Below are 13700 nucleotides of genomic sequence, written 5' to 3'. Positions count from 1 at the left end.
CCGGGTGTCATCTGTTGCTACGATGGGGGTGGACTCAGTGCTGTGGTTCAGTCTGAAGCTTGATTGAGTGGCATAAAGAAGCTGGTTGTTGGTGAGGTGGTCGGAGAGGTTTCTGTTAATGGCTTTCTCCATGACCTTGGCTGGGTAAGGAAGGAGGGATATTGGCTGGTAGTTGGCGAGTTTGGCTGGGCTGACTGAGGGGCTTCTTCAAGAGTGCATTGATAGATGCATGGTTCCAGAAGAGTGAAAGTGTTGACAGAGGTGTTAAGGAATGGGGCTGGGGGCCTTACTGATGGGGGGGGGGGTTCTCCTGTTGTTGAAGGGGTGATGGGTGCAAGGGTCTGATGAGGCCCTGAAATGCATTGTCTTCTTGATTGCTGTGATTTATTAATGCTGATAGTGTCCATGACCAGGAGACGTCTGGGAATGTTCAAGGGATCCAGTGCTGGGGCAATGTTGCTGTATGTTGTTTTGATCTTGATGCAGAAGATTTCTATGAGGTCATCGCTTAGTGCTCGACTTGGGTTGAGTTTGCTGGTGGCTGCTATTGGTGTGGTAAAATCCTAGACTATAGCGAACATTTCTTAGCTGGTTTTGGAGCTGCTAATAATACATTCCGCTACAACCTTCCTCTGGATTTCTCAGATTTAATGCTGGTACGGTCTCATGGCTGATTTGAATGCTTCTTTTTCTACTTCCCCCTGGCTTGTTCTCCGCTATTGTTCTAGTTGTCTGCAGTGTCTTTTGGTCATTCTGAGATCTACTGTGTGCCAGCTGGTCCAGGTTCTTGTTTTTGCTATGTGGCTGCATTTGCGGTGAGCCGGGGTGTCGGCACAGGCAGTGATCCATTTGTTGAAGTTGTCGATGTTGCATGTTAGGTGGCTGTGTGCTTCGGTTGCTTCTTTTGGAAGGTGGAAGTGTTAACCACCTCAGCTAATGTGCTTTAGTGTCAGCATGCTGGGCCCTTCGCGGAGGTTATTCTGAGGTGATGGGTGCTGGTTGTGAAACTAACTCTGATGAGGTCGGTCCATTTGATGGGCATGTGTGTCTCCACCATGATTTTGTTGAAGGACGTCAAAACGGGGTCCAGGATGTGTACCAAGGAGTTGGTGGGATCCGAGATGTATTGGGTTACCCTGAGGTTTTCAATGCTGTCTAGGAGTGTGGCTGAGTTTGGGGTCGGTCTGGTCCTCTAGATGGAAACTGAGGATGAATGCACTCAAGCAGATGACTAATGGGGCAACAAAGTCAGTGATGTTGGTGAATTTGGGGGTCCACCCAGGGTGAAGTTGACTGTAATTTGGAGTTTAAAGTTGAGCTGTTTGATGTAGTTGAGTCCAGATTCTGTGGAGGTGGCATAGTTAAAGATGTCCATAAAGATGATAGCAACTCCTCCTCCAGGTCTGTGTTGGCAGTCTTGTCTAATGATCTTGTATCTAGCCTAGCAGGGATGGCCAACGTGATGTTTGGTGTTGATGCTATGGTCATCCACGTTTCTGTGAGTAACACTGTCTGGGGCAATGTCATCCGGCAGGTCCCAGATCTCTGTGGCATGTTTGCTGAGTGAGCAGGTGTTAAGACGCATGCATAATATTGGTGTGTGGGTAGCGGGTGAGTGTTTTATAGACAGTGTTGAAGTGAGTGAGACATTAGCCATTGCTGGTGTGTTCTTAGCAGGTATTGGAGCTGTGAATAGTGTGGTACAGGGCAAGTGGTAGGACGTGCAGATGAATGCTCCCTCTGTGTTGTGTGATGCAGTATAGCAGCAGAGTGTTGAGTGGTGGCTGGGGTTGAGGGCATATAGTGTGGTGGAGTTGTGAGAGAACTAGGAATTCTGGCACTGGATGCAGACGGGCGTAGACGGGCTTGCCTCTGGTGTGCCTTTGGCATGGCAGTAGTGTGTCCGTGGCTGATGAAGAACGCAGCTGGCAGCGGAGCAGAAACAGAGTGAGAGGTGCGAGGGACAAGTAACGAGCAGGTGGAGATTTTGGAGGGGGAGCAGAGAGGGCGGGACGGGAGGATGAGAAGGGGCACAGCAGGAGGACGTGACAGGGACGAAACAGTGGCACAAGGGGGCAAAAGCAGACAAAACCAACACAATAGTGAATGAAAAACAGGTAAAAGCAGACAAAACAGATGAACAAAAGTGATTGAAAAACAGGCAAAAGCAGGCAAAACAGGCACAAGGGTAAATGAAAAGGGGCAAAGGCAGAAAAAACAGAAACACGAGAACGGGTAAAGCAGACAAAAGAGGCACAACAATGGGCAGAAGACAAAACAGAGGCATAAAAGAGAACAAGAACCAGGCAAACGCAGATAAAACTGAGGCACAAGGCGAATAAAGAACAAAAGCAGACAAAGCAGAAGGACAGAGGGAATGACAGGTATAGAGCAGAGGAAGCAAGTGAAGGAGAGAAGGAAAATTGGTGAAGGGGAGAGAGGGAAGAAGCGAGGCGGAGGGCTCAGTGCGCTGGACCCAGGTCAGTAAGGTCCTTAACCATTCGTAGGGCTGGTCTCGTATAAGTGGGGATGGGTACTGGGCCTGTGTACGGATTAATCTGACTTGTAACTACTGCCACAATCCAGTTTTGCCCAGACTATTTTTACATTTAAGAGATTCATTGTATGTATACTTACTTTGGACTACGGGAAACAAGTGGAGCCATCAGCTCCTGAAAGCCTACCCCTGTTTATCTCGGCATGTGGCGGTTGTGTGAGAGCTCTCGCCCCTGTGGTGCACAGCCAATACTTCCTGCGCACCTATTAAGGCTGCATAATGCTTTGCTAGAGCAGCAACCGGCTTTGGCACGGAATCTGAGGTAGCTGAAAAGCTTCCTATTGGTTGCAACTGTGCAGAATTACAATCCATTCCGGAGTATGGAACAGGAGAACAGCCCTTCCGCGTGGAGGTGGCACCGTGCCGTTCTTTTGTCATGTTAATGGATCAATCCGTGTGTGCGCAGAATGGCAGCTGCTTAGGTGAAGCGTCCTATGTTATTTACTCCAGATATGTTCCACCAGAAGCCGGGTGCTCGCCCAGCCTGCTAATACATTTCACTTTCCACTAAGTCAACACGCTTGAACTCGAACAGCAACCATTCCATTTACTAGAGTCAGCGACGCGTTCGCGCTTGACGCACGGACACGTCGTGCGCAGCGAGGGAGGCGCGTGGAGGGCACGTACCTGAGAAGGGGTGACATGTTCGGCTGTCCGGGTGCTGCGCGTGCAGCGCGTCGGAGGCGCTGGCTCTGCTGTAACACTCGGACTCCCACAGGCTCTGGTACTCGGGGACGTCAGCGGCTCCTTCCGAGGCAATGGGGTCACAGAACCTATTCATGGACAGAACCAGAGTCATGTCTCACAGCCTCGAACCTGCGAAACAAGGTGAAAGAGGGCGTCAGCGGTCTTTTAGGAAGGAGCGCACATCTGACTTGCAAGTCTGTTTTCAATCCAATCCAAAAATACATTTAACCATTCACATCCTGGGCCCGTGATGTACCCTTAGTGTCAAAAACCGCTGAGAGTGGTGCAGTGTGGTTTACTTCATTTACATTTTCAGCACATTCTTGCACAAGAGCAAGGAACACACTGGCAAAAACACAAATACCCGCTGCCAAGTAGATAGACATCTATTTTCAGACAAGCCACAGATGCTCGTCTAAGAGACAGTGTTGAGGTAAACTGACCGCCATACCAAAAGCAAGCAAACCGGATTTTCCCTCACACGGCGCGAGCCTTTGCGGTTGTCCTGCTTTCCATTCCGTCACATCTCATCTACGCAACAGCCACCTTGGTGAAGGGCTCCTCCGCAAGACTGAGGCGGGAAAGCTGTGTGAGTTGTTTCCACTGGCCTCAAGTCGGACTAAAATGGATCTGCCTCCAGTCAAAACATTGTGAGATGAAGACAGAAAATTGGCTCCAGTTTCGAACTGTGAGTTCCAGTCCCGCAGGAGCCAAGCACAACACAGACAGCAAGCGGAATATTAAACAGGAGCTGCCGCTTCAGGGGCATTCACGTGTCTAGCCTTCCCCCTCGCTCTTCCTGCCCCCCTGTATCCTTTCTGCCCTCGTTCAGTCAACTATCTCTCTGCTACACTTGCCCTCTCACTCTTCTTCCCTCCTGTCTGTTCCGTTCGAATTTCTTTCCTCCCTCACTAGCTGTATATGTTCTCATGGATTTAATCCCTGACCATTTCCAAGAGCAGCAGTTCCCCTCCTCGTTTTCTCGTCTCTAACGTTGCTTGAAATTCTGTCACGAAGTGATGAAGCCAGGATTTGGAGTGCTTAAAAACGTGCTCAGCACGTTAACATCCAGATTTAAACTGGCAGAGACAGGCACACTGAAAGGGCATGTAAGGGTTGAGTATATGTCCAAGAACTACACTTTGCGCCTAGAAGACAACTAGTACACATTATGGCCAAGTGCATTTCACGAGCCCTAGTTTTCACGACCAACATAACTGTGTGCACCTTTGAACATATATGATAAACTTTATAACGTTTTTAATGACATAATAATTTGAATTTTGAAAACTCTTAACATTGTTTGGTGTTTGTGTACCAAAAATGTATAAGCAATGCTTCCTAAAAAATAGCTGACCCACTTGCATACAGCACAATCGATACTTATACAGGCATCAAAATATTAGTCGAAAAGACCTTCACAAAAGACACCATCTAGACACTCGGCAGTCTCCACACTGGTAAATACCCAAGGATCTTCTAAAAGGAGAAAATACTTAATTTCTATGTAGCCCGCTGATGTTCTAGCTTCCCCTGCAGGCCTGCGATTTGGAAGAACCTGCATCAATGTCTGACAAGCAATCAAACTGCCGGTCCTCAGATCAAAATCATCAATCTGGATTCAATATATACAGGGAGTGCAGAATTATTAGGCAAGTTGTATTTTTGAGGATTAATTTTATTATTGAACAACAACCATGTTCTCAATGAACCCAAAAAACTCATTAATATCAAAGCTGAATATTTTTGGAAGTAGTTTTTAGTTTGTTTTTAGTTTTAGCTATGTTAGGGGGATATCTGTGTGTGCAGGTGACTATTACTGTGCATAATTATTAGGCAACTTAACAAAAAACAAATAAATACCCATTTCAATTATTTATTATTACCAGTGAAACCAATATAACATCTCAACATTCACAAATATACATTTCTGACATTCAAAAACAAAACAAAATCAAATCAGTGACCAATATAGCCACCTTTCTTTGCAAGGACACTCAAAAGCCTGCCATCCATGGATTCTGTCAGTGTTTTGATCTGTTCACCATCAACATTGCGTGCAGCAGCAACCACAGCCTCCCAGGCACTGTTCAGAGAGGTGTACTGTTTTCCCTCCTTGTAAATCTCACATTTGATGATGGACCACAGGTTCTCAATGGGGTTCAGATCAGGTGAACAAGGAGGCCATGTCATTAGATTTCCTTCTTTTATACCCTTTCTTGCCAGCCACGCTGTGGAGTACTTGGACGCGTGTGATGGAGCATTGTCCTGCATGAAAATCATGTTTTTCTTGAAGTATGCAGACTTCTTCCTGTACCACTGCTTGAAGAAGGTGTCTACCAGGAACTGGCAGTAGGACTGGGAGTTGAGCTTGACTCCATCCTCAACCCGAAAAGGCCCCACAAGCTCATCTTTGATGATACCAGCCCAAACCAGTACTCCACCTCCACCTTGCTGGCGTCTGAGTCGGACTGGAGCTCTCGGCCCTTTACCAATCCAGCCACGGGCCCATCCATCTGGCCCATCAAGACTCACTCTCATTTCATCAGTCCATAAAACCTTAGAAAATCAGTCTTGAGATATTTCTTGGCCCAGTCTTGACGTTTCAGCTTGTGTGTCTTGTTCAGTGGTGGTCGTCTTTCAGCCTTTCTTACCTTGGCCATGTCTCTGAGTATTGCACACCTTGTGCTTTTGGGCACTCCAGTGATGTTGCAGCTCTGAAATATGGCCAAACTGGTGGCAAGTGGCATCGTGGCAGCTGCACGCTTGACTTTTCTCAGTTCATGGGCAGTTATTTTGCGCCTTGGTTTTTCCACACGCTTCTTGCGACCCTGTTGACTATTTTGAATGAAACGCTTGATTGTTCGATGATCACGCTTCAGAAGCTTTGCAATTTTAAGAGTGCTGCATCCCTCTGCAAGATATCTCACTATTTTTGACTTTTCTGAGCCTGTCAAGTCCTTCTTTTGACCCATTTTGCCAAAGGAAAGGAAGTTGCCTAATAATTATGCACACCTGATATAGGGTGTTGATGTCATTAGACCACACCCCTTCTCATGACAGAGATGCACATCACCTAATATGCTTAATTGGTAGTAGGCTTTCGAGCCTATACAGCTTGGAGTAAGACAACATGCATATAGAGGATGATGTGGTCAAAATACTCATTTGCCTAATAATTCTGCACTCCCTGTATTCAGCTGTGTAATGCTTGCTAATGTATATTGCCATTTGGCTGCATGCCTGCATCTTGTGCAATGCTATATGCTGGTATTTTTAGTTTTTTTTATCTGTTTAGTTTTACTGTTCTGTGCAGTTGTGTATATCTACTAGTTCAGGTAAATTGTCTTTTACAGTGGTATTTTATTGTTTATTGTTTTGTACAGTGATGTTTGCCTATATGTATCTAAGCGCACAAACCAACATAAACACATACAAGAGCTATGGAACTTCCTTTCTTGAAGGGGCCTGGAGACATCGAAGCTTGTGAGTACAAGTGGAGGCATTCCAGTGTAGTAGAGGGTGTGCACACCACAATTTGAACATCCTGATTTTGATGTAGATAGCAATTGTGTGTACTGAACGACTGAGCTTTCTGGTTAAGGCATAGCATTCATACTTTTTTTCCAGGTACAACCAGAGCATTGGTGATAGATCCACCTAGAGGTTAATGGCTACACAATTAGTTGGCGTATAAAGAAAACAAGATAATAGTGGTGCCAACATAGGTGACACACAGTTGTCAAGTCTGAGTCACGTTCCATCTACACTTTTCACTGTGTGAACTGCGATAAATACAAAATACAAGCAACTGTGCCGGCCTTAACAGCTTGAAGTATTACTTCATGCACTATTACCAACTGGGTTACTTTATGACCGTAGACAGCTCCTCCATTAGAGTGGAGGAGTACTGCCCCGCGAAATAAAATGACCCCAAAAGCCCACAGCTGACAAATAATATGGTAATAAAGTTAATTTATTGCCATTTTATTTTTCATCCACCCATCCCGAACTGAGTGTCAGGATGGAGCGGGGCCTGCTGAGTGACAGCAGCAGGGAGGCGGGTGGGCTGCCTCAGCACTTCAGTTCAAAGTGCGCATGTCCCTTTGGCTTGATGTCTTGTGACGGCCAGCCAGATATGCTCACTTTGAAACCCCTCTAATCCAGCTGTTTTAAGGGTTAGAGCAAGCACAGGCCTCCAGTGCCCTAGGGAGTGCCAAGAGGAATGTAGTATCAAAGTAGCAATAGCACACTGCACACAGATAATATCAGCATTCCAAACTGTAAGCACCATACACTTGGATATCCCAAACTTCACCCACTATGCAAAAGTCACATACATATAAATACCTAGCTTGTTTTGTCGGTGAGTTTGTATTTTCTGTGGACATACATATGCCTATCCCTGTAGCATCAGTTGTGCATTCATTCAAGAATAACTGCTTCCCGCCTGACAATTTTCATAAAAATCACTAGGCTTGTGAGAACTCAACAGCTCTTGCATAGAAGTTTATTTTTAAAGGCTAATATTTAGATTTAACCTCTACTTTTTGCAGTCCTTGATCTCATGTCCCAACATTAGAAACTGCCTTATGGACGTAGCTACAGGTTTCAACGGCTGGAACAATGCATAGACATTGGCCACCCAGGAGACAGAAGATCACAGAGGAACGTGCACATTAGGATGACTCAGTGGATTTCAGGGGCCGGCCCATCCACCTCTTCAATTGTCATGATGGATACATTTAAAAAGTGCACAGCCATTATTCCTTAAGGGTTTATGACTTTTGTAAAGTATGTAATATTCATTGACTTTCTTAATGTAAATGTATACTCTGCTATTGTACTATGCAATTGTATTTATACAGTGCAAGCACCCTATGTAGGAAGTGTGTTGCTTCTTCACATAGAGGAGATGCTGGTTGTAAAGAGTTGATTGAGGGATGCTCTAAAAGCAATCCCTGACTGAACATTCTATTGCTGGAAGCCTGGGTTTACCACAGGATCCAACACACCTTCCAACTCCGCTTCTCCCCGAATATGCTCTAACACTTCAGACGAGGCTCTAAGCTCTGTATGCAAGAGTGCTATTCCCACAACCGTTTTCAATATAGCTATGCAACACATCCAGTGAGGAGTCGTTGCTTTTACACACGCTCCATAAAGCTTCCTAATGGTCCAACACATTTTCTATATTTTGTATTTTGTCACTCCAAGTGCAAAAAATCCCCATCCACCACATTTTTTGAGTTCTCAAATCAGGGCAAGCATTACGACTTTCAAACTGACATATTTCTCACTGTCTCGGTATTTAGTGTGGGAAAAGAAAAGACACATATAATTATGGTACAGAGAAGATTCATATGGATGAATAATTAAAAATTGAGCTGTAATCTGTGTATATCGTGGGTGGGTTAAATACCTGTGTTACCAAAGTCATAAGTGCAGTTTAAAAGCACTGGTAGCTTCGTATTCATCAAGAAGAAAGCAGCAGGCTACAAATCAACGCACCTGACCAAGATTATTATTGGATAAGAGAGAGGAAAGAAAAAAAAAAGAAAAAGATTTGCACAATTTCAAATCAAAGAATTGGAAATTCTTTATTACTGGTGACGGTGCACTACCACTGTTCCAAATGGTAGCTTAATTTATTTATGCTTTAATATGAGTGCTAAATGTTTCAATTGGGTCAATATGCTTGACAGGAGTTTTGTCTGGAACATGAATAATACACGGAGGCATATTTATCAAGTAGGTGCGTTGCCCTTGCACCAAGCAAAGGGGTGCAAAGGCGATGCAACTACTCTGCCTAGGGAGGTGTTCCGTGGGTGGAGCGTGGGTGTTCCCACGGATCCACCCATGGATTTTGGCGCATTCACAGATTTACCATTACTGATAGACCTGGGAATGCGTCAAAATGCTAGCCTCCCTAGGTGAAGAGTATGGGGAGAAATATCTTTATTTCTCCTCACTTTTCCCTCTTTCTATGTGTGCTACAAACTGCAGCACACATAGAAAGAGGAAAATGCCTCAGAGGATTGTTTTTGTGCAGGAAGGTGCCATTTCCTGCGGAAAAACAATCCTGTCTGCAATGCAGGCACCGTTGTTGCACCACGGTGTAAGTGTGCCTGCGTTGGCGCTATCAGCCAAAAGGACGCCAGCGCAAGAAAAGGACAGAAATGCGCCATTTTAATTTAAATATAGCGCAATCCTGCCCTTTCACGCAGCACAGCAAGTCATGCTATGCTGTGCGAACTATCGATAAATGTGCCCCTTAAAAGGTTTTCAGAAGAGTCATAACAAATCAGATGTGATAATTACCTATACATTGTGAAAGAGAAGTTTTAGGACGGCCTCGCACTGTCATGCTTGTTGCGTGTTCTTTGCATGGGATTCTGGCCGTCGAAACTCAGCACATGCTTGCTGCATAGCAGACGTTTGAGAAGCACTGCGAAATGAGGGCCCAGTTGTGCGTGATAAAATACAATCAGGTATTGTTCACTGCCGAGGAAGAATGCCAAGTAGGCAAGCTAGTCTTGGCATGTATAACAATGTATTGCTGGCGCCTCCTTTCCCATGCAGAGCAGTAAAGCACTGCTTCACTTCCTACGGCGTGCCTGCTGGGGATAGCTTAAGAGCATATCAGTTTGGTCAGGCGGGAGAGCAGTAAGGTTGCCAAACAGCTCCTGAGCCACAGGGTTTGCAACAACATTTGCATTTCTTTATGCTGGTAATGTCTCAAACAGGAATCATGTTCATAGGTTACATCACAAGTGCTACTGGGGCATTGCCAGTGCTTGGTAACAAAAACCAAGATGTGGGGAGCTGGATCGATAGCACGGTGTACAAGTCGAATCTGATGATGCACAGTTGTCCTTTGAGGGATCACAGTGTATTTACTTTAAGTGAAGTTTGCCACGTTGTGCATTCCAACACCTAGGAGCTGTAAGGCACCAAATGTGTGATACACAGTTGTGCTCACTCACCCGCAGCCATCTGATGGCCCTGGCTTACCTATGATGTCTTCTATCACATCAGTAAATTAAGCTGGAAATGATAGTTGACCTTCAATCAGTCAGGAACAGTGCCCACAAATTAGGAGAAGCTGTGTAATGAGGTAAAAACCTAATGTATTGCTCAAGTAAGTTAGACCATGTGTTTATAAACACTTCCTAACATATGGCACAGTGCCTTGATGTGGGCTGAAGTGTCTTTGGTGAATCCACTTGGTTTAAGGCTTCACAGTGCGGTACAATCATAGGTGATATTTCAATCCTGCTGAACTGCCGATATTTTACCAACTTTGTTTCCCACCATAACTGTAAACACATGGCTAACATCAGCACTGGGATTCACAAATTGTATTTTATTTTTAAATTCAGGACCCAACCTAGTATATGTGAAATAGGACCGACTGCTTGACTCGTGAATAGAGTTTAACGAGACAAGCAGTAATGAAATTCTGCTACTTTATTTAGCAGGTTAACTAGCACAGTTATCACAGGTCATAAACAAAAAAACGCTGTATAACGTACATTTAAAAATAGGTGGCAATAAGTTGGTTATTCGATTGAATTGAAATATGTCCTTAGGGTCTGCAACAGCAGTAGTAAACTACAGTACTCACACTGTCCAGTGTTACAAAGTGAATTCTGGTGCCTAGTGTCACAAAGGTGACTTAAGGTGACACTGTTGTAGCGCTGTAATGTGACAGGCAGGTACCGTTTGTTTCTTCAGCCACCAAAGGACTGAAGTGGAGGGTGCCATATGGCCCTGGTTCAACGTCTTTTTTTCTTTACCACTGTAAAAGCCTTGGTTCTCTTACAGCAGTCACTACTACTCACTGTCACGAAAATCTCGAGGTCAAAGAGTTCACATGTGTGATATTTGTTTGAAGAAGGGCATCTGTGTCTCAAAGTCACAGAAATCACTAAAGACCATTGAGACTGCCCTAGAGTAAGTAGGTACCCTTAAACGCAAGACCTGATTTTATGAGGTTGGTTGGGGTTGTGACACTTAAGAATTGACAGAAGTCCAGCATTAATAAATGAAGTATCTCCTGTCAATGTTTTCAAGCGTGTAGGCCTGCGTTGTTTCCTTAAGCCGGTGTCTACCAGAAGATAAACGAGACTGCGCAGTATCGCGAGGAGCTCCCCCGCCTGTCAGTCAGCTGTATTTAGTAACGTAGAGGCTGTAATTCTTCATTTCCAAGTTTCCTTCTAAGGGGAATCAACTCTAAAAGTAGGATTCCTCGGAAATGACTCACTCTGGAAGCATACGTTAAAACTCAATAGGCCCATTTTTTTGAGGAAGATAAGAGCGCAAAAGCAACCCTCCTGGGCGAAAGTGCATAAAAAGTGTCATACAGGCAAGGTCTACTTCATACCTCAAATAATACTGGATAATTCGGAATCTCCTTTGCAGTCATGAGTCGCGCAGATTTCGAGATTTCAGTCTCATAATAAATCGAGGTGAGCGGGCAGCGTGCAACAAGTGTCTGCTGCAGGAAGTGTGGTGCCAGACGGTGCCAGAGAGGCAGTCTGTGCTAAGCTCGGTGCACAGCTGGCTGCTTCGGGAAGAGGGCAGACCTGAGGAGAGCTGCTGCAGACGAAGCAGTCTGCCTGGCCAGAGCACGGAGGGGCGTGGAAGATGCGCCGCCTCCCCAAAAAAATGAAGATCGAGTTCACACGTCCTCGCAGGTCTCGAACAGCTAACGTTGTGAACGGGCGTCCTCTGACGTGGGACCGCTGGTCTACACTGGCGTTGGCAATGCATTGGTCTGGTTTTATATTTTAGAAACCATTAAATGAGAATGGAACGGACCCACCACTCGGGTGGCCCCTGACAGATAGCTGCTGGGTCTGTACTCTTCGTGCAAAAAATCGAGTCTTGATACCCCCCCCCCCCAAACCCCCTTCTTCACCGAGTGTACCCAGTTTGTTGTCTTGCTTTGTTTTCACCAGGGGGGCTCCCAGCAGTGTAACCGCGTTGTTGAAAGGTGTCTGCTCAGAGGGCGGGAGATCGACTTGAAGCATCACCCTCGCCCTCTCATAGACCACCGGAGCCCCTGAGGCTGGGTCCCCCCGGACCTCGTGCCACCCCGTCAGGTGGCACCGGACAAGGGCGGACTGCGCACCGTCCGAGGCAGCGCGTGTCTAGCCCCGGCAAGACGTCCGCCACCTGTCCACATTCCCCGCAGCTGCGGGTGTGTGCCACGCACGCATGCACGCCGCCCTCGGCGCCCCCACGCTGCCGGCTCCAGCCCTCTTACCGGTGGTGTGTGCTGCAGCGCCTGGGTGCGGGTCAGGGTCTCTGCGGGCTGGCGGCGGGGTCTGCTGGCTCCCCGCGGGGCATGCATGGGGCGAATCCAGGGCACGGGGTGCGGTCTCGCTCCTCCGCTTCTCCCGACGGTTATGGTAATGATGGGTTTTAGCCGAGCAGCCAGCGTGTGAAACCAGTAAATCCTGTTTTACATTTCCCTCTGGATTTAATAGGAGAGATTTTTCAGTATGCCCCCAGGGTTAGAAAGTGAATATGACAGCCGCATTTCTTTCTTTTCTTTCCCTCTCTCAAAGCTCCACACACTGCTGCCTTCCCTTCCGCGGGAGGCCGCCCCCTCCTTCCCAGCAGCCCCCCTCCCGCGCTCTCCAGTCTGTGCTGATCAACCACCAGACGTTCAGCCTCGCCACAGACATTTTCAAGACACTCCAAGGATCTTACGGTTGTGTTTTTTCCTCTGACTGGGTGGTGGTCACGGCAATTAAGGTTTATTGCGGCACTTTCTTCCATGTTTCTTTTTTTTGCCTTGCTTGCGGCGATGCCCACACCGTAAGCTCTGCCAGGGCAAGCATTACACAACATCAGACGAACAACACAGGACATTTATTCCGCCCGCCGTCTAACACCTTGCATTTATGCTTTCCATGTGAACCGAGGTGTGTGAAACGAAGTTTTTTTTCCCGATGTGTGGGCAAACAACTGCCTAAGTGCCCTGCTTTTCTAAAACTGGGTTGATACTGTCTTTGAACCAGTTACACATCCCCTGTCCCGATGCCACTCAAAGCACCAAAGAATAGTCACTTGACTTCACCGAGTTGAGTCACTGTTGAAATGCTGCCCAGTAATCACCAGACATGATTTTATTGACTTGAAGCCCCGATGCCATTCCAAAATAGGGCTGCCTACTTTAGTTTCAGAGATACTTCAACAATACTAACTCTGGTGTAAATTCTAAATTCCAGTTTACCAATTATAAATGGCTTCTTCTAGTTCCAATAGGGAATAGATGGATTTTTGAACAAGTACTTAATTACAATGAAAATCATTCCTGTGCCTATGTGAAAATCCTTAGGTGTGCCTGAGGCCTTCAGTTTGTATTGTTTGGGTTGTTTGAGTTTATGTTCAGGGGGACCTGGTCTGCCACTTCGGGCTGAACTGTTTTGCGTATGGCAGGGTC

At 46.2% G+C, this 13700-nt stretch overlaps 1 protein-coding gene across 4 annotated transcripts in view; it reads right to left on the bottom strand.

Moving 5' to 3' along the window:
- Positions 1 to 12864, bottom strand: part of SERTAD4 (SERTA domain containing 4) — a 63129-nt gene extending 50265 nt beyond the window's left edge. The window contains exons 1-2 of one of the 4 annotated variants that reach the window (XM_069233953.1): positions 12516 to 12864; positions 3185 to 3373 (exon numbers count right to left, since the gene is read on the bottom strand). In XM_069233953.1, the coding sequence (XP_069090054.1) occupies positions 3185 to 3356 (172 nt within the window). In that variant the 5' untranslated portion in view covers positions 3357 to 3373; positions 12516 to 12864. Of the gene's footprint in view, positions 1 to 3184; positions 3374 to 3695; positions 3952 to 9565; positions 9658 to 11630; positions 11846 to 12515 lie in introns of those variants that run through there. The other 3 variants (XM_069233954.1, XM_069233956.1, XM_069233955.1) reach the window with 3 other exon arrangements.
- Positions 12865 to 13700: the final 836 nt, after the last annotated feature.

The sequence above is a fragment of the Pleurodeles waltl genome, chromosome 5 (genome assembly GCF_031143425.1).
Source record: "Pleurodeles waltl isolate 20211129_DDA chromosome 5, aPleWal1.hap1.20221129, whole genome shotgun sequence".
NCBI lineage: Eukaryota > Metazoa > Chordata > Amphibia > Caudata > Salamandridae > Pleurodeles > Pleurodeles waltl.
The sequence above is the reverse complement of the archived record's forward strand: the minus strand, read 5'-3'. Positions and strand labels throughout refer to the sequence as shown.